Source organism: Poecilia formosa, unplaced genomic scaffold, assembly GCF_000485575.1.
Source record: "Poecilia formosa unplaced genomic scaffold, Poecilia_formosa-5.1.2 Scaffold20, whole genome shotgun sequence".
Classification (NCBI taxonomy): Eukaryota; Metazoa; Chordata; class Actinopteri; order Cyprinodontiformes; family Poeciliidae; genus Poecilia; species Poecilia formosa.
The window spans coordinates 3307919-3328134 of record NW_006799959.1 but is presented as its reverse complement, the minus strand read 5'-3'; the positions used below and the strand labels follow the sequence as shown (position 1 = coordinate 3328134).

Here is a 20216-nt window from a genome sequence, read left to right as displayed (position 1 = left end):
TTATTAAAGTGGTAGTGCAATAAATGAAGTCCCTTAGTGCATCTAAAGTAGATTACATCATTAGATTCTTTTCATTAATCTCAAACTTCTCTCCTATGGGTAAACAAAAAGGCAAGTTTGTTAGTGTATAAAGTTACTAAGTTGTCAGATTTATTAGTCCTGTTTAGCTCTCCCAGTCCTCCTCGTCAGACGAGCAGCAGGTCTTGAGGCGTTCAGGGATGTTTCTGTAGGTGAGGTACTCCAGGATGCGTTTGGGGAGCGGCAGCGCCTCGATCTGGAACGTTGACACAGAGTGGCGCATTATGGAGCGGCAAAGGTGGCACAAACTGGGAACCGTCCGGGGCGTCCTCCAGAACCTCACATGGCCGTTTCTGGTCCTGACAGAGGAGAAGGAGATTCTTCAAAATTGCAGTTAAAGTGCAGTGAGAAAATATTTACCTCTACAAATTAGTCTGTTTTTTTTTTTAAGTTCAGCTAGAACTTAATAAAAAAAAGGTTTAAAGCCAATAGATCATGCAGCTAAGCTACATAGATGCCATTTCTACTCTGCAATCAGCACGAACATCTGTTTAGTTTTATTTTGGGTTTTACCCTGTAGCAATAACGCCCCCTTGTGGATGGTAGTTGCAGCAGAGTCCGCTGGAGTCTTGGTCTCTCTTTGTCTGCATTGTCATGTGTTTCTCTCCAGGTTCCCAGATTCTCAGAGCTCTGTGAAAACACAACGCATCGGTCTGAAATCTTTTGTCCGGTTCATTATACCATCCATCATCATGCGTTCAAATTAAACTGACAAAGACTTGCCTGTCATCAGTCACGATTGCCAAATGCAAACCATCTGGGGAGAACTGGATTGCCGATATTTGGTTTTGCCCATAATCTTCAAAGTAATCTCTGCACACAAAAAACAGAAGTCAGACCCTAAACACACCAAAATACAACAAGACCCCAGGAAAAAGGTAGAAACTTACGCAAGAGTGGCCAGTTTCTCGGCCGTGTAGGGATCCCAAAGGTCGATCCACCAGCTGGAGCCGCTGAAGGCGGCGGTGGCGAGAACCGCTCCGTCTGGAGAGAAGCTGCAGGAGGACAGGAGGCATAGCTTCTTATTGGTCCCTCCTCTTAGGTTCCTGATAAACGTGTATGAGCGCAGACTCCACAGGCACACCATCTGGTCAAAGCAAGATCAGGAAGAGTTAAGACATCTCTCAGTCTTACTGTTTTCCTAGCAGTGGGGATCGCTGTATAAATTGCAATGTAGCCAAATCATGTAACTTGATACTCAGTCACAGTCTGGGTTCATCAGTGGGTGTGCTGAATCTGGAGAGAGTTAAAAATCTGGGATTACTTAAGCAACAGCTGAGAATGTGTCATGTTTGCTCTACCCTGCTGCGCCTTGTGAACAGAACAAAGACGCCGAAGTTCACAACTCCCCGTCAGTCCTCCAACAACACAGGAGCAGATAATCAGAACACTGCCGGCTCAAGAGCAACAGGAAAATGTTCACAAGCAGTCTCTGTGTCCACGCATGTGGACGAAACCAAAAAAAACCAACGAGATATAAAGAAATTTATGGACTTCCACAATTTTGTCATCTGACACAATTTCCAAATGCCAGAGAGTTCAGGGGACTTCTGGTTTATTCATATAGTGAAGTGTAAATGTAATGAGACTTCACATTTTCAACAAAGGGATGACGAGTTTAACTTTTGGAGACATATTCTGTTGTCTGAAAGGGAAGTTTTAAACCACAGTGACCATTTTTATGATTGAAGAGAATCCCATCCAGTCTGCACAGTACAGGGCCAGCAGCATCGTGTTGGAGTATTTTGCTGCAGGAGGGACTGGTGCACTTCAGGAAATGCGTCGCAACATATGGGAAGCAGAAATGGACATTGCTTCAATATTTCCACACAAGCAATAGCCAGGTGGTCAAATTGTTGTAATGCGAAATGACCTGAAACTGAAAAGGTTTAGTCTGATTTAATATCAAAGAGTGAGAACGACGGGTCATGTATTTATATATACAGCGTCTCTAAACATCTGGTTTCAAATGCCTGTGTGTTTCCTCAAAGTAACGCATCCTGTGTTCCAGACAGTTCTGGAACTGCATGCCTTAAAGGCATGCAGAAATACATAAATAGTCTCCTTTGAGAGTTTCCATATGCAAATGTTGGTATTGATCTGAACACGTCGCGACAAATGTGAGGTAAGAAACGACTCACTCTGTCAAACCTGCCAACGGAAGCGATCATGCTGCAGTCAGGTGAGACGCTGCAGCAGCTGATCCAGTCTTTGTGGCCAGAAAGCACCTGCACCTTTTTACCTGAAACGGGAAGAGGAAGAAAGTAAGTGAGCTCCTGGAGAGCGAACAGTCAGAGTCGTAGATGTGGAACTGTACACTGAAGAGAAAGGGAACACGAGTCCCTTAAGGGAACATGATGAGGCTCTAAATTAGAACAGGTTTGGTTCAGTTTGTACAGATAAAACAAAAGAGAAATGATGACAGAAGGCAGCAGTCAGTGCCAAAGTATTTGGAGCTTTATGTCGGTAAAAGCAAGAAAAAGCTGCAGCTTCCTTTTCCAAAATACCAAAAAAAAAAAAAAACAGACCTAGTATTCTGTTTAAAAAAATCAAATTGTGTACCTTTGTGAGCCAGGTTCCAAATCCTCAAAGTTTTGTCCCGGGAGGATGAGATGAGCTTGAGCGATCCGTTCTGTGGAAAAACCAGATTCCTGACGACGCCCTCGTGGCCGTGGAGATCAAAGACAGCATTCCCTAGAAATGAAGAGAACGAAATTAAAAAGTGACCTAGATTTATTTTTAAGCTCAATGCAGCACAGGAAACAGAAACGTCACCAACCTGTCAGCACGTTCCACACCTTGATCACCCCGTTCTCCAAGCCGGTGGCCAGGAGCAGAGTGCTCTTCCCTTTCGGTCCTTTGGACGGTTTGGTCGGATGAGCCGCCGCTGCCGCCGACCTGGGAGGTCTGGGTCCGAAGGCGAGCCCCCACACCGGGTGACCACAGCTGAAGCTCTTATCCGCTCTGTCCGTCTCTCCATCCTGCCCCTCTCTGTGGGCGAGAGTGCAATCAAGTACACGAATACCAAATGTAGGCGGTGTGCCGCTCGAGCCGGTGATGAAGCGAGGCTGTTTTAGTTGCTTCTGTTAGCTGTGTACTGGGAAAGTGTGATATTCTGCTTCTGTTGTTTTTCAGCTAATAACGCCCACTTTGTTGCTTTTATACCAGCACTGTTTCAGTCATTCGGTTTGTTTTCGAACCAACTCTTCAAGATGCAATACTCAAATACTGATCATATTAGGTCTGATGTACAATATTTTTAACCAACTCAACCAGGAATGAGCACATACTGGGGAAAAATACAACAAAATCTGCCAAAATTGGGGTGAAAAATGGTCACATTTAGGTGCAAAAAGTTTTTTGTTTTGTTTTGTTTTTTTAAGGAAACTACACTAAGGCATGTGAAACAGATCTGAAGAGTTTTATATGATTGAAATTTTTATCTGAACATTGGTTGAAGAGAAATATTTATTACTACCCATGACTAGAAATAGGAATTGATTGAGGTGTGGGTCAATCAATAGTCTGAAAACAGGATTTACTGGAGACTGATTGGAAAATAAAATGAAATACTTAAAATATAAAATTAAACACTAATACATTTAGTATATTTTTCAATCAGGTCATTGGCATCCAAACTTTTTGCACTGTGGGGGAATTTCACCAAGTTGAAAGCACTCAATGGCCATATTTTTCCAATTAAAAATGCTAAGTAATTTTATTGCAGATCTTTAATTTGTGTGATTGAAACATGTGTTAATGTTCATGAAACAAAGTAGAAAGGAATTTATTGTAGGTTCTGAAAATGGTCCCAGATGTTTTTCTTAATAAAAGAAGGGTGTGCAGGCTTTATTTTTATTTTTTTTGGACGAATGTTTTCTATTTTGTTCGTTTAATCTTAGCAACAAAAATGAGAACTTTCTCCTGAAATCTTTGCCGTCTTTCACCAAGTTTAACAAGTCCAGCCCAAGTCTGCTGAGCTCAACTTCAATATTAAAATCAGAGTAAAGAACATGGCTAATGAAAATAAAAATACTGTTTGTTGTTCTTAATAAACAACAATTTAACTTTAAAAAGTTCACCTGCAACAACTCCATTTGCTGGAGGCTCACTTTTATACCGTTATTAATCTGCAGTTGGGGACCATATAAAGCTATTCCAAGGCTACAAATGGCCCCCACGCCAAGCATAATCAAATTCATACAATAGTAAAGTATTTTTCAGGCTACTGTAATATAACATTATATAGTCTGTAAGCAGATATTTTTTTTAAATGCCACTCAGGACATATTTTAAATATTTGGCTGATTTTATAATTAAATTGCGCCTTTTGGTTACAGCGTAACCAATGAGCATTTCTGCATCATTTCCAAGCACAAATGACATTCAGTTCAAACATTTAAAACCTGGGAGTCACCAGCGCGTTAAACGATACGGCTGCAGCTGACATCAGCCAAAGGTGTCAGAATGTCCTACGGGAACGTGAATGCGTCCTGCGGGGATTACAGACGTGCAGGTGAACCTACTCGGAGTCCAGCGGCCAGGCGACCACCCACACGATGCCGTGTCCCATCGACCAGGCGAACCAGGTTCCGTCCGGGGAGAAGTCGACGCTCCACGTCTCGCATCCCGCCTGGTCCAGCAGCGACGGAGGCCGCCTGGTCTTCAGCTCCAGGAGGAGAGCTGGGTCCGACGCTGGAGGAAGATGGAAAATCGGAACATAATCGCTATTTGACAGACTCATATCTCGCAGCGGGGGGCAGCAGGTCGTTTGGACCAATTCCTCCACCCCTTCCTTTCCTTTCCTTTCCTTTTTTTCCGCTCTTTCCTCCTGCTGGAGTATTCGTCTCCAGGGAGCGCTGCCTGGTAACGGAGCTTCGCTCAGAGATCATTCACAAATAAGCACTTACATGTCGGCTGCGGCTCCGTGTTGCTTTCCGTAGAGCACATCGTTTCCCTTCTTCACATTCTTCAGACTTGCGGGTCTGTCCGTGTGGCTTGAGCGCTCCTTTCCATCAAAACCAAACCAGAGAGTTTAACAACTCACGAAGAGATGAAGCTCCTTCCTCTCTGAAGTCAGACGTTCACTATGTGAAAAATGTACCAGTCAGAAAAGAAATGTTCAGCTGATTTCCGGACGCCTGAGTCACTTAGTGCTGTTGGCTGTGAACGTCGCCCGACGTGGTCACGTTTTCTATTGTTACGTAACCCAATGCAAGCCTTGACCACACCTCCCAGGAGGATACAAAAACAAACGTTTTCGTTTTTTCCCCCCCACCCGTTATTGTTTAATGTGGATAAGTGGTTGCAGTTGACACGTTTTATTGCATGTGAACTTCATGCACTTCACACAATGCGAGTTAAAAAAAAAAGAAAAGAAAAAAAAAAGAAGCTTAAATACACCAGAAAAAAACAAGGCAAAAACAACCATATAAAGACTAAACCAGGAGTCAGACTAAACATTTTCCCTTAATATCAGTTACAAATCCAGAATAATGAAATATCCTTTTAGTTCTTTATATTCAGAACTTTAGAGAGGTGTCGTTAAATGGCACATGTGAAACTCAAGGCCCAGAGGCCAAATCCGGCCCGCCACATGCGGTCCTCTAGACAAGTGCCACATAAATAGAACTTTCAGGGTAAACAGCAGAGAGCTCCAATATTATTTTATCAACCAAATCAACGCAGTCTTTATCTATATTCTGTCAAATTACATCAATATGAAAAGGTGCTCATAATAATATTGATATTAATCATTAATAAGTTCTCATTGAATGTAGAGTCAGCTATTTCTTTATATCTTTGCAATTTGTTAATGGGTTTTATAAATATTTATCATCTTAAATTAGTTTGGCACTTGCTTTAATCTGTATTGCTTTTCTAAAATGCTTCGTCTGTTAAACCGGACCAATCAGCAAACAGAGGGCGACGTTGTGAACAGTGATGTTGATGTGTGCCCATATTCTGCCTGATGTCTTGATATGTTGCATTAGTCTTTTCACAGATGTTTTCCTTCCTTGTATTGAGTGAAGGTGAAGGAATCCAGATCTGACTCCCTGATACGATGATTTAATAACAGTATTCAGACACAAACATGACTAAGATTAATCTGAGTCATATTATTTTTGTTAAACGCTCTTGATGAGTTTAACTGGATAATTTAACAGACTCAAGAAAAGAAAAGATTTAACTCTCTTGGTGGTTGTGCTTAAGGTCTGATTTTGAATTCAAAAACAATGTGTTGACTCCATGACGGCAGACAAAGTCAAAAGGAAAGCTCAGCAGCCTTTGATTTAATTCTAGGTTTAACTGAGATACCTGATCTGAGCAACTCAGACATTTATGTGAGCGTTAAGAGCTTGACGGAGAAGTTGGAGGAATTCAAATGGATTCTATGTAGAGCTAAGAGCCAACAAAATGACTTTAGTACCGTCGGTGTGGAAGGATCGCTGACCGTTTGGATCAACTTCAAGTATCTCAGTATGGTGTCATTTGAAAATGATACCATATGGCAAACAGTAAATCAATCAATCAATCAATCAAATTTTATTTGTATAGCACATTTCAGCAGCAGGGCATTTCAAGGTGCTTTACATAATTAAAGAAAAATAAAATAAAAAATAAGAACAGCATGTGACATTGAATAAACAGTAAGAAAGAGAAAGAGATAAAAAGATAAAAACATAATTTTGTTACAGAATTTAAGCGCCTGTCGTCGCCGGACTCCGCCGTCTGTTTAACACGGATATTATCCAGGCCCCGTCGCCTGACAGGACGGAATTTACAGATTTTTTGTCAAAACGCCATTTGACAAGGATTCTCACACCTCAGAGTTTTAGTTAAAATGCCATTTAAAATAAATTAATAAATAGATAAAAAGTAAAGATAAAAACATTAAAAACATTAAAAACATCAAAAACATCGAAGAGATCAAAAGACATAAATGCATAAATTATGTGAAGGATTAAATAGATAATTGTCCAAAGCAAAGAGGTTTTGATATTAGTTGTATTACAGATTCATTCCACTATTGCAGGTCAGAGCTGTTGTGCAAAAGCATCAGTTTCCTTCTCTTCTTTGTCCTTTGGCTTGATAAACGAGGTTTTACAGAGTGAGACTGCACTCGCTGCATGTGTTGTTACATTTTAAAGTACAATTTAAGCAGCTAGCAGAGTTAGCTAACTGCACAGACGTATGAAAATATGTAAAAAAAAAAAAAAAGATGGTTCTAAAGGCTCCGAAGGATGTTTCATTTAAGTAATTTGTAATAAAATCGGGACTGTGATTGTTTATACAGTACATAAATAAAATAAAAAAATATCCTTTTGGCAATGTGACCTATCGCTTATGTCTAGTGGAGTCTAATCTTGAAGCGTTGTATGATAAAGGCCAACAGAAATTCTGACACAAACCAGCTGCAATCAATTCAATCAATGCCTAACAAATGCATATGTCAATGTTTTATTAATAAAGTGACTTTAATAGTCAGATTTTTATTTATGGCATAAATTTAGTTAAAAAGGATTTAGAACATTCTAGTCAAATTTTTAAGAAGAAAAGGGAAATAAAGTCCCAGTTTCAGCACTTTATGACCACTATCCATGTCTTAGGTGGCAGGTTTTAACATCAGTTATTTTCTTGTAGTCATGTAAGCATATTCAGCAAAAAAAAAAAAAAAAAAACATTGGTTGGCATCCAACTCCTAACATGCAAAAAAAAAAAAAAAAAAAACATTGGTTGGCATCCAACTCCTAACATGCATACATACCATGAATTATTCATATCTAAGCCGCTCTAGTTCTTATGCTGGAACTGCTTTTGACAGTGTAGTACATTATTTAACTGCTTTTAACTTGCTTTGACCTACTAAAAAGATCCCATATTAAAAATTTAATGTGCAAACTGAGGGACTTGGTAAACGTACATAATGTGAATTAGATATAATGAGCTAAGGCAATAAATTAGAAATTATTCACGGATGTGTATTCAATGTTTATTTAATTTAAAGCATAAGAACCAATTTTAGTGCTTCAGAGAATGTTTGATTTATTTTGTCTGAATTTTTTTTTTATATATATGGTTAAATTTTATTGTCAAATTTTGTCCGTTTACTTTAAAATCTATTTAAGTTTTTTATATAACCTGATTCAAATTTTCCACCAAGCAAAACAGGATGCCTGACCCAGAGTCTCCCAACATCAAAATGCTTTGATTCTGATCATGTTTTGGAAGTGAGTCAGTCTGAACTGATGGTGACATATTTTAAGTTTCGGTATTTTAAGATCTGCGTTATGAACTGGGATAGGCAGTGTTTGTACAGTGTGTGATGAATGTGAAAAACAAACAAAAAAAGGTGGTTTCCTCACACGTATTTCATGCTTTAATGTCACTCATTCAAAATTCTGTACAAACAAAAAAAAAAAAGTTTAAAATAAACATACAAAAATGTACAACACCGCTAAAAAAAACCCATTTTGGAGTCTAATTCAGATGTCATTAGAAATGACGCATTAATTTTCAAGCATCTTGTCCCTAAAATGATACAAGTTCCTCCACCTCTTCTCTGGATTCTTCTGTTTTCTCTTCAATCGGCTCGTCTTTCTGTTCAGGCGGCTCTGGATGCGTTTCAACGATGACCTCGTGATCGTCACCTGGACAGAGAGGGAGGTGTTATATTCCTAAACACCTGAGTGCTTAAAGCAGGTTCCTATGTCGTCTTCAAGGAAGCATGTTTGAGTTTACAGACCATCTTTAACCTCATTTCACCATTCAAAAGAGAAAAATCTGAATTTCTGAGAACTAAATAAGTTGATTTGGAAGTAGAGGAAACTTCATTTCTTTTATTTGCCAAATAAAGACTTGTGTTTTAAGCCAATGGAGTGACTATTTTCCCTTTTTTTTATTATTAATAAACAGCAATCTAATTCAGAAATTCAGATATTTAGCATTTGAAACACATTTATATAAGAGCTGTAAGATGGACCTGTGGTTTTGTCAAAGTGATTTATTTCCTGTCAAGCCACAAGCAAAGTGTAACAATCTTTGAATATATGCTAGTTAGCTTATCTATTTCCAAAAGGTAACATTCACAGAAAAAAGTACATTTGACGTTTACTATAACTACAGCTGTACATACTAAAACCATATTGCCGTTTGTTTCAATGCATTTAATAAAGTGACACGAAACCACTGGCATTTATATATTGTTTTACTTTTTTAAAATCAGAATAAAAGGTGTAACAAAGTCCTTTGCAGAATCTGTATTTAGTGTTGCTGAGTGTAGCGTAGAAAGACCAGATTTATTAAGCTTTAGAAATAGAGATTTTGAAAAAGAAGCAATTTAATGCCAAAAGAAAGCTATGACATGACACTTTATCAAACTCCTGAAGCAAAACGCAGCTTAAGCACTGTGTTGTTTTAGGATTTATGAAGCACGCTGATAATAAAGCTTAGATAAGGAATTGTTCTGGACTCAAATTGGTGAATATAATTAAAAATTCCCTAAGAAAAAAAACCTTATAAACATCTTACTGGAAGGGATCCGATGTATCTGGACGAGCGTCGTGTGGCGGCCGTTGGTTAAAGGAGGCAGTCGGGGGACGGCGTCTTGAAAGATCTGCTCATCATCTGATTCCACCAGGTCCACCACATCTCCTCTGTCCTCTGCTTGCCTGCAAAAAGGAAAAGTGAACCTCAACTCAGGACATGAGATCTTTTTTTTTTTTTTAACACCCATCATGAGTCTGTTTTGAAATTCCAAAGGAAGTGAAGATTTACTGATTCTTGATTGCAGCACAACTTTGAAAATAAACTGTCCGGATGAAAGAAGCTTTGTTGTTGGAGTGGATCCCTGAGCACAAGGATGCCTTTGAGAGGCAAACAACTAACTGTGGTCGGTGGCAACCTACCAAGAAATGCTGGAATTCCTGAGCAAAAGCCATGAAGCACAAAGCAGCCGCAAACAGGTTTAGATGTAAACAAACAAGGCTTCAAATGTTTCCAAACTCTGCTGGAACACGCAAGACTAAATGTGAAATAAAAACAGTAAATTAACAGAACAGCTACAGGAAGATTTTAATACTCTAAGGATGGATATTTTGAGTCCTTTCTTATTATCTTAAAAACGTTCTTTCTTACACATTTTCTGTTTGTCAGCATATCATTTCTATATTTCTTTTGGTTTGAAATTGAAGAGAAAATGAAAACAAATTAAAAGTGACTCCTGTTTTATTTTAGCTGTAAATTATTCGTATTTTACATTTTCTAAAGATGATTTATATGCCAGATTCTGGTGTAGGGGAGGTAAACTCATTACCATCAGTGTAAAGAATAAAGAAAGTCATGTGGAAATATTTGCGGCTGAGACACTGAGCAAATATGAAGGAACATGAAGTATGTAGTTACATCTGGGAGTTTAATTTTGGAATATTTTCATAGTTTATCCAACCAATTTTGTTGTGTACAACTTAAATTAAGTGAAACAAATATATTAGAAATGTCAACATAAATTCATGCCAGTTAACAAAAACGTCCAGACATTTCTAGAAGTGTGATTGGTTATCGGCTTTCTGGGGAAGCGATCTTTGTTCTCAGAAGCGTTTGGCGACGGTTCAAGCGCACATCATGGCAGCTGGTGGCGATAAGAACCACTCCCATCAGAGAGCACACACCTCAGCGCTCTGCAGACTGCTGGGGGATGGAAATGTTGGGTAACAGGATGTTTTTATTTTCCAAAACCCTTTCATCATCTATAAACTTTCATTCATAAAAAACCCCTTTGAATCTCAATGTATTGTTGTTGCCAGATAAAAAGCTGCAAGAACATATGGAAATTAAAACAGAATAGAAGCTTTAAACAGATAAAAAATACACATAAATTAACTAATTTTTTGTGAATTTGTTGTTTAATGAAATAATTGTAAGCTTTCGCTAGTACCCCTAAAATAAAATAAAAAACATAAAAACAAATGGTAATTTAATTATTAGTAGTAGAATTTAAATGTCAAAGTAAACTATTAATAATGCATCTACATTTTGTTCTCCATTTAAAAAAAAATCTTGTTCTGTGTAGCTTTGTCTTTCAAATTAAAACTTGGTTGGGTTTTTTTTTCACTTTTTTCCATTTAGAAAAGTTCCTGTAGTTGATTTTGAATCGTCTTGCTGTGTTTTTGTCTTCTTCAGAACCTGAGATTGCTAATCTTGCCAATCTGTGTCCACACTCTTGCAACCCCATATCATAACACTCCCACCTCCGTGCTTCGCTGCCACTGAAAGCGACTTCAGCTGCGGGCTTCAGTCATTCATCAAGCTTCTCCTCCAGTTATTTAGAAAACAATTCACTTTGCTTTGATTTTTAGGAAGCAGAAAAGTAATGAATTCATGAATTTTTAAGACATACATAAGTGAACTTTTAACCAGGAATTTGAAATTGCCAACCTTCAGTTTAAACATGGCGGTATTTCCTGTACTATGAACCAATTGTACAAGACAAATTCCTGAGACAACAAAGTATTGATTTAAAATGCCTAAGCTGATGGTGTTGAATATTATCTAACTGAAATAATGTCATTATAAATGAACTTTTAATTTTTCTCATTTGCCAATTAATAATCCAGTTAGACCCACTTTCATTTTGTGTTTTGTTTACTGACAATCTAATTAATCAATATTTATGACATCTGGCATGACAGTATTTCAGAAAGTTTCTTCTTTTGAGTTTGTTTTGGAAGTTGCAGACTTGGGTTTTTCTTGGTGAAAGCATTTGACTTTTAGTCATGAAACAAAAGCGATCAAGAATGTTAATAATTAATAGTTTATACTGAGGTAATATTGCACTTTAATATGCCCCGTCATCCTGAGAACTGTAAAATGCAACCAACCCCAGGCAGCATTAGTACGGATAGCTGCAGAGACATTTTTATGATTAAAAAAATGATATTCATCCAAATTGAGATACTCACATGAAACCTCCTCCTGAAAGAAGAAGGATAGAAAAAGAGGTTAGTAAACACCAATGTCTCAAACACCAACACTGGTCCATTATCTAAGGTTTAAAATGAGCAAACACTGTGTATTACGAGAAACAACAGTTACCCAGGCAGATTGTGTGTCTCCTGGAGTAAAGTATTTTAGCCACGATGAAAGCGCAGCCCGTGATCAGGGCAGCGATGAACACACCGATCACCGCTCCAGTGTACGCTGACGATGATGCTGAGAAAATAAAAAACAATGGCAGGATTTTAGGGCAGTTAAACGGCGGAGCGGCAGGTCTGTCGGCATTCCAGACGTGGAGTCCACACCTGCACCGACTGGCTTCTAGATTACATCTCTCCAACTCGCCGTTCACTCCAGCCACGCCCTTCACATAACTTCACATATGCTTTTATAATAAACGCACCTTTCACAGTGAGGAAGACTTCCAGCTCGCGGACACCGAGCGCGTTCTCGCTGCGGCAGAAATAGTACACTTCGTCGTACATGCTGATGTTGACTATGGTCAGCTTGAGGTCAGGGCCTTCCACGGACAGGACGTACTTGGATCCGGGAACGATGGGCTCCTGACTTTGGCCTTTCCTCCACATGGTGTTGGCAGCCGGTACTGCGGTGAACTCACGGCAGGAGAGAGTCACGTTGGTTCCCTCCAGAACTGAGACCATGGGTTCGCCCGCTGGGAACGGGAGGCCTGGAAGTAAAAAAACAAAACAAAATCGTCTCTAAAGGTTTCTTCCAACACCAAAACTATATGAGAAATAAGGGTTTCTGTCTACAGCTGCGTTTCCAGCAACCACAGAATTGTTAAAACCGAAACTATGAAAATAAATTAACTTTTTTTAAATAATAATAATAAAAAAACTAGATTGATTTTGTGCTAGGATGAGGTAGATTTTCTAAAATTTTATTAAGTGGGGTTACTCATTAAAAATTGCTTTTATTTAGAGACTTAAATTTTTGCAAAAGTGCAGCAGAGATTAGATGAGTGACACTGAACCAAACTCATATCTAAACATTTACATTTTAGTCTGACTTCTATGTGTCTCAAAAGTTTGTTTAAAGAGGAAAACAACACGTTTCATGTGCATTGCCACATACTAGTCATTTTTGGTCCTGCAGCTTGAACACATGACAAACCCTTCATAAAGGCGATATGAGACTAATAAAGGACATTATCGTAATAATCTGACTATTAAATACATTTTAGTTATGCCATTTCAACCACAATAATTATAATTTATTCAGTAAACTCTATGCAGTGCTGATAAGGTTCCAGCTGCACATTTTACGTTACATTTCACTGTAACTTTGCCGACTCCTCTCAAACAATTAGCTTTTAAGAAATCTGTTTATTGTCCCCCAATAATAAAACTGAATTTTCTCCCTTGAGAATATAGATAAAAGATTTGTGCACGTCTGTAAAGAAAATGCAGCTCATCTTCTCACAAACATTATACATGTCACCTGACCTGTAAACAGTTTGACTAAAATATTATGCCTCAATCAAACATTATTTTTACAGAACCAGAGAGAGAGAGCTGTAATTCATTAAGCATTTCATAAATAGTGTAATCTTAGATTGAGAAATCCTTCAGATTAGATGTCCTACAAACAGCTTTTGGATTATTTGTTTGACAAAGACTCAGCTCAAGTCTGGGTTTGCACATCAGTCAATGAAAACTGATAGGATTACAGCAGCCCGGACACTTTTACACACTTTAGTTTCACCCCTTCTGTGTTTGCAGAACTCTCCTCATGTGATAAGGATGTTTATGTCACTGCATGACTCAGGAATAACCCAGCTTCATCGCTGGGTGTGTTTATACTTTAAGCAAAACTCTAAATCCCACATGTCAAAGTCAAAGGTTACAAAAAAGAAGATGAAATGTTAACACAAGATTATTCTACTACTCTGAAGATTTCAGAATATCTGAATATTTCCAAACTAACAAGTTTTGATAAAAATCTGCTTCCTGCATGTTTTCACACAACAAAACAAAACAAAACATCGCTCCATGAATGATGACCTATCACCTGGGCAGGAGAGACCGCATTAGATCACCATGCAAACTATGCATTACTCACACGACACACACTTTCTGCTGAACATTTCTGTGCTAGAAGTCCAAGCGTGGGCGTAACAAGTGAGCTAATCCGGCTGTTTGAAGGGATTTTAGGAGGTTTGGTTTTGCACCACAGACAGCAGAAACATGAGATCTACACAGCAGATGAAAGTAGCTCCAATGAAACCTCAGGATTCTGTAACAGGATTTATTCTAATAGAAGTCTGTTCATTAGATGTGACCTTTGTCCTCATAAAATGCTATCACTGATGCTAAACCAAGGTCTGTGGTTGTGCTGCATCCCTGTTTCAACACACCAAAATTAAATGGTCCATCAGTGTGTCACCATGTTCTCCAGCGGCCTTGTAGTAGGCCGTTCATTTAAATCAGGAACTAAGGTCTGGAAGACCTGAGGAGTTGGTGTCTTCTGCACTAAAACTATTGTTGGATAATCATTAACTTCTTGGACTGTCAGATAATGTGACTTACTTTGTCACAGTATTGCCGTTCACTTTGTTACATAATTTAAAGAGTTTTAAGAACAGAAACAAACCAAAAGCTTCACAGATCCTCCAGCATATTTAACGGAGGACATGAAGTGTGTTTCCAATGGTGATTTTAGGCAGATTGAGTTTTCTGGCCAAACACACACCAGATTTTGGTAACTTTGAGGGATGGACTATAAATCGATTTTAGGTTTTTTCCCCCACCACTTGGGTTTCTACTGGTCAGAGTGATGGTAGCCCGTCTAAGAACTACCATCATGTCTGACACGTGTTTTACAGATTTATTTTTATGACATTGAATCCAGTAGCTTTTTTTCTGCCATTTGTAATTTGTTAAGGAAAAAATGATTCAAATAGTAAATCAGATTTGTTTTTTAAAAAATCTGAGATTTTATATTTAAGACATATTGCCCTGTCTTAGGACCTTTGTCAGTGTGGGCAGGTGCCACGTCCTGCTGGGGAATGAAATCAGCGAATCCATAAAGCTTATCAGCAGAAGGCAGCATGATAATATAGCAACAATTAAAACAGAACTTAAACATCCCGGCTTTGATTTTCTTGGGGTTTTTGTAACATTCTGGAAATTTATGGACAAACGAACATCTCTGAGTAGTTTTCTGATCTTATATGTGTCACAAATAATAAAAAAAAACATGCTGTTTAATACAAATCAATGTGAAAACCAGTCCATTAATTAAGAATTATTGGACTTTTCCAGAATGTGAAGGAACTCTAGCGATGCACTGAGGGAACTGAGACAGGAAACATTGCTGAGAAACCACAGCTCTGGTCTTATTGCTCTTGTTACACATTAAAGCAGGAATGACAGCCACACCTATAGAGTGAATACTCAGAAATCTACACTAAACACAGAGTGCTGCTGTTAAGCGTGCCTTGTCCTGCACCTACGACAGCGTAGAAGGGACGTTGTAGATAGAACTTCAGTCAAAAACCAAGGAAATTTTCTAGAAAAAACAAGAACATTTCTAATCTCAAAACATTGAAAGTTTGCTAGAAAAAAAATCTGAAAATTTGAGAATAATCGCAGAAAGTTGAGTTTCAAAAGTTGAACATTTTCAACTTTTCAAACAGAAAATTTGCAAAAGTCGCATTTTATTTTTTTACTTTTCAAACTCAGACATTTACATGATTTTTCCAGAAAAATTCTGAGATTCATCTCAAAATTTCTGAGGTATTTTCACTTAAGCCTACTCTTCCTTTATTATTTTATATCAACAATAACTTTAACACGCCACCACACAAACCTTTCTTCCAGTCGCTGCAACATTTATTGTTTAAACCATGAGTTTAAATAATTCAACTAAAGCCTAAATTCACCATATTTTCCAAATATAAACTGAACCTTGCATACTGATCACTTGTATCACTTGCTGTTTTATTGATAACTGAAAAGACACGGTTAAAATGACTCATTTCTTTAAAGGGTACTTACTGAGCGTAACGGAACAAGATCTCTCTTTTTCGTTTTTGAGCAGCTCATGTCGGGCCGTGCAGGTCAGCGTCTGCCTGTCTTTCAGCGTCGAGCTGTTCAGCGACACGACGAGGCTGTCTGTCACCTGGAAGTCTCCGTCTTTGCCCCACCGAAGCTGTGGGGTCGGATACGCCCCGAACCAGGAGCAGTTCAGCTGGACGCTGGAGGAGTTCTGCGCTTTCATGGACATACAGTCGGGGCGTCTGCTCGGAATATCTAACCCAAACACAGACAAGGAGAAAAGCAGGATTAGTTCAAGAAATTATTTATTCTATGATTTAATTACTAAACCATTATTCTTCTTTTATGAATGGAGGCATATGCAGGAAGAACTTTTATTAAACCCGCTACATTTTAACTAAAACTGTGACTTTGCTAACCTTCACACCATCTGGATGTGGTTGCATTTAATCACATTACAAGCGCAAACCTTCATGAATTTTACTGTGAGTTTAGGTGAAACACCAACGTAAAGTAGGACTTCAGAAAAAAGGTTTTCAAAATGGTATAAAAATAAGATTCTGAGGCATACATTTATTTTCAGCCGTCTTATCTCTGATACCTCTAAAAGAAAAAAAAAAAAAACACCAGTTCCAGGAAGATGGGTGAAATTAAATACTTTTTAAAGTAAACGTGAGCAGTATTTCTGAAGTATGCTCTGTTTTTCTTTGGACATTTGCTTTTTTATTGATAAAGCCACTGAGTTCTGATTTATTAGTCATTCAGACAAGAAGATGCCATTTCACTAAATGTATTTTCACTATCCATTTTGTCAAGGGATGAACCAGTTTTGTGTCGACAAATAACAAAACAATGTGTAATTTGTTCCAGAAACCTTAATCTATGATTAATATCAAGTTTGACAGTTTACAAAAAGAGAATGACATTTAGCCACACAGTGGTTAACTCACTGATAGATGGAGCTTCTATTAGTTCAGAAAGAAATAATTTTTAGGAGTATTGTTACTACTCTGTACTGAGTAATTTTATCATGAAGAGTCACTACTCTTACATCAGTACAATTTCTGGATACTCTACTCACTGTGAGTAACTTCACTGAATAAACAACAAACATGTTTAAACCAAAAATTCACCAGGTGCAGAAACACACCTGCAGTTCTGGTTAATGTTTTTTAAGTTGTACATCGAAATTGATTTGGAAAATGTTTCTTTCGCCTGATTTTATTTTGAAATAAAGTTATTTATATAAATTATTTTCATTTTGAACTTTAAAATACCATAATTTCCACATAACTTTAGATTTTGGTCAACCTGATGGTCTAAGTTTTAAATATCAATGAGTCAGATACTCAGTATTTGAGCAGCTGTTTTACCAAATACCTTTTTACTCGATTAGTTTCTCGGATGGCTACATCTCCCTGTTACTTGAGTAAAAATATGTTGAAGAAGTGCTACTCTTTTCTTTTTTTACTCTATTTTTTGGGTACTCTACTCACCTCTTCTTAGGCCTAGTGTTTTCTAAACCTTAACTTTGATTATTGTTGAGTTTAGTTGAACTCTTATATATGAAAAATAAATAAATAAATAAATAAATAAATAAATAAATAAATAAATCAATCAATCACAGCGTAATTCTTTACTCTAGCAACTTACAGTACACCAGCAGCTCAGTGCTGTTATTGACCATGCGGTTGGAGACGGTGTTGACGGCACTGCAGGTATAAACTCCCTGATTGCTGGGCTGGATGTTCTCTATAGTGTATTCCAGGATTGGAAGTGGCGTGAAAGTCAGGCTTGTGTTATTGTTCGAAGCTCCACTGAAGGTCAGGTTCAGCTGCTGAGATGGGGAGGGCCTTGTCGAGCATTTAAAAGAGACGGACTTTCCCTCCTCAGTGACCAGTGTCCTGTTGGGTAGCACGATTGTTGGGTAAATCACCGTAGTTACGTTGTACGGTCCACCTGAAATAAAAGCATTTTACAAATGTGAACAACTTCATTCTTACAAAAAGATGATTTATATTCACTCATGTTATGTTTTGATCTATTAACTTTTTATAGGCAATAATAGACTAGGCAACTGGTAGTTTTTCTTTGCCAAAATAAAATTTACTTGATAGTTTTCATTCGATTAGCCAACAAGAAGAATAAGGGGAAGCCCTAAGAAGAATTGCAAGCAAGTTTAGGTCACTTGAATATGTCACCACTTTGCCAATGTCTGAAAGGAGAGACAAACTGTTTTAGTCTGGAAACTGTTTCAATACCACCTGAGAGAAGCCATTGATCACGAAGAAAAAATATCAATATTTTTAAGTTTAACTGAACTCCATAACTTCCCACACAGACAGGCCGATCGTCTCTTGGTCTGGGTCTGTTGATTACAGACACCTGGACACAACCAAATGCTCCAGAAGGACAATTATCACAAACATCAAAGTTTTTTTTTTTCTTCCAGAAAAACCAGCCCAAATCCCAGAAACTGGTGAAATGACATGCAATGTGCTTAAAAGTTTGGCCCCCCAAAAACGATTCAGCTAATTTCAAATGAACTCCTCCAACCCTGTGACAAAGAGTAGTCAAACATGTAGCAAGAATTTTGTAAGATCATGTTGACGGCAACAAAAAGGACACACATAGTCATTCAGAAAATGTATGTTCACTATGCATTTTGTCTTAGCATCTACTTCCTGCAGCTGTGGTTTGGATTGGGGAAAATTTTGCACATACTGTATTCAAACAAACAAAAAATAATAATAATCTCCTACCTCAAAATATTTAAAAAAAAAAAAACCCAATCAGCTTTTCAGTATCGGCCGATACTGAACCTTAAATATCGGTATCGATATCAAAAGTGAAAGAAGTGGATTGATGCACCCAGCATGCTTTAGAGCAGTGTTTTAACAGTTTTTGACATTTTTAATTTTTAAAAACCATGGCGGATACCAATAACCAGTACATAACTACTAGAATTTTGGGCTTTGATTTACAGAAGCCAGATAGGGGAGTGTCCAACCAGATTCCAAACTGAAAGTTAAAAGTAAAAAAAGGACCAACTGTTTTATCAAGTCATGCAGCTCCCTTGCTGTCATGTGAACAGACAGGCAAATATGTGGAAGAACCAGTTTGGTTGAAAAGCTGCTTCTGCGAATGCAGGCAACCAACGCCCAGAAGAATCCCACTGGACTGGAGCCATACTGGACTTCATGCCCCCCACCACTTACTGGTTACTTGAAGCAGGACATGTGCGTTGATGGTTCTGTTGTCTGGTAGTCTGGAGCTGCACAGGAAGCTCCCCGTATCCTCAGAAATCACTTTACTGATGCTCAGACTCCCGTTAAGCTCCAAGGTGAGCCGCGGGTCTTTGGCAGAAGAGTCCACATGTAGCTCACCATCTGAGGCGATAACATGACTGTCTTTCATCCATGTTGTCCAGACAGGTGTTAGATTCCCTCCGGTGTAACACTGAAGTAAAACGACGTCGCCCGGAGCGGCTGACTGGACGGTTTCGGTGGAGAAGTTTCCCGAAACTGTCGCTTTAAGACGAGAGAGAAGAAAGGAGTTAAACCCTGAGAGCTAATTTCAACTCACCTGTTAGAACTATGTCGCCACAACTCACCTGCCGCAGAAAGAAACAGTTGTAGAAGCGTTAGAGATGCGACAATGTTCATGTTACCTTTTCTACATAGCCTTCAGTCAGAAATAGCCCTCAGAAAAATAAGACTTCTAGTCCGAATCTGTCTGACTAGTCTACCTCTGCGCGCTTACCGTAAGGTCATTATAAACAAGAGTAAATGGACCGCAGTACCAGCAAAGGTCACCGATCTGACATGATGAGCTGCCTCTGGTGTCTCCACGGGAGATTTGGTGGACGTGCTTTGTTTACTAGAGCGTGCAGGTCCGGAAACGTTGGGAGGAATGAACCGCACCTAGGACTCACCTGCTTAAAGAGACAGAAGCATCTTTTTTTTTTTTTTTTTTTTTTTTTTTTTTTTTTTACTAATGATACCAATGGTGCATAATTATCATCTTTGACAAGCTGAACTGGATTCTGTTATTTTTCTCGAACATATTTTATCTGACAGAAAAGGTAATTTATTCTTTAAAATAATTAACTTTATCTGTAAGTTT

The 20216-nt window shown here is 38.3% G+C and overlaps 2 protein-coding genes across 4 annotated transcripts; both read right to left on the bottom strand.

Moving 5' to 3' along the window:
- Positions 1-122: 122 nt before the first annotated feature.
- On the bottom strand, positions 123-5341 carry wsb2 (WD repeat and SOCS box containing 2). Its single transcript, XM_007547473.2, has 9 exons — positions 4989-5341; positions 4605-4773; positions 2858-3069; positions 2641-2772; positions 2220-2320; positions 969-1165; positions 802-891; positions 592-708; positions 123-377 (listed from the first exon to the last, which is right to left on the bottom strand). The coding sequence occupies exons 1-9, from the start codon at positions 5026-5028 to the stop codon at positions 164-166; spliced, it is 1272 nt and encodes a 423-aa protein (XP_007547535.1). The 5' UTR covers positions 5029-5341; the 3' UTR covers positions 123-163.
- A 3091-nt stretch (positions 5342-8432) lies between these two features.
- On the bottom strand, positions 8433-20027 carry vsig10 (V-set and immunoglobulin domain containing 10). 3 transcript variants are annotated; one of them, XM_016669197.1, is made up of 10 exons: positions 19705-20027; positions 19310-19621; positions 17745-18050; positions 16092-16346; positions 12476-12760; positions 12172-12288; positions 12039-12051; positions 9987-10102; positions 9610-9749; positions 8640-8729 (listed from the first exon to the last, which is right to left on the bottom strand). In XM_016669197.1, the coding sequence occupies exons 1-9, from the start codon at positions 19754-19756 to the stop codon at positions 9658-9660; spliced, it is 1548 nt and encodes a 515-aa protein (XP_016524683.1). In that variant the 5' UTR covers positions 19757-20027; the 3' UTR covers positions 8640-8729; positions 9610-9657. The 3 variants fall into 3 exon arrangements, with proteins under 3 accessions (XP_007547532.1, XP_016524683.1, XP_016524684.1); XM_016669198.1 differs by having other exon boundaries at positions 9987-10084; XM_007547470.2 differs by lacking the exon at positions 9987-10102 and having other exon boundaries at positions 8433-8729; positions 19705-20026.
- Between the last annotated feature and the right edge of the window lie 189 nt (positions 20028-20216).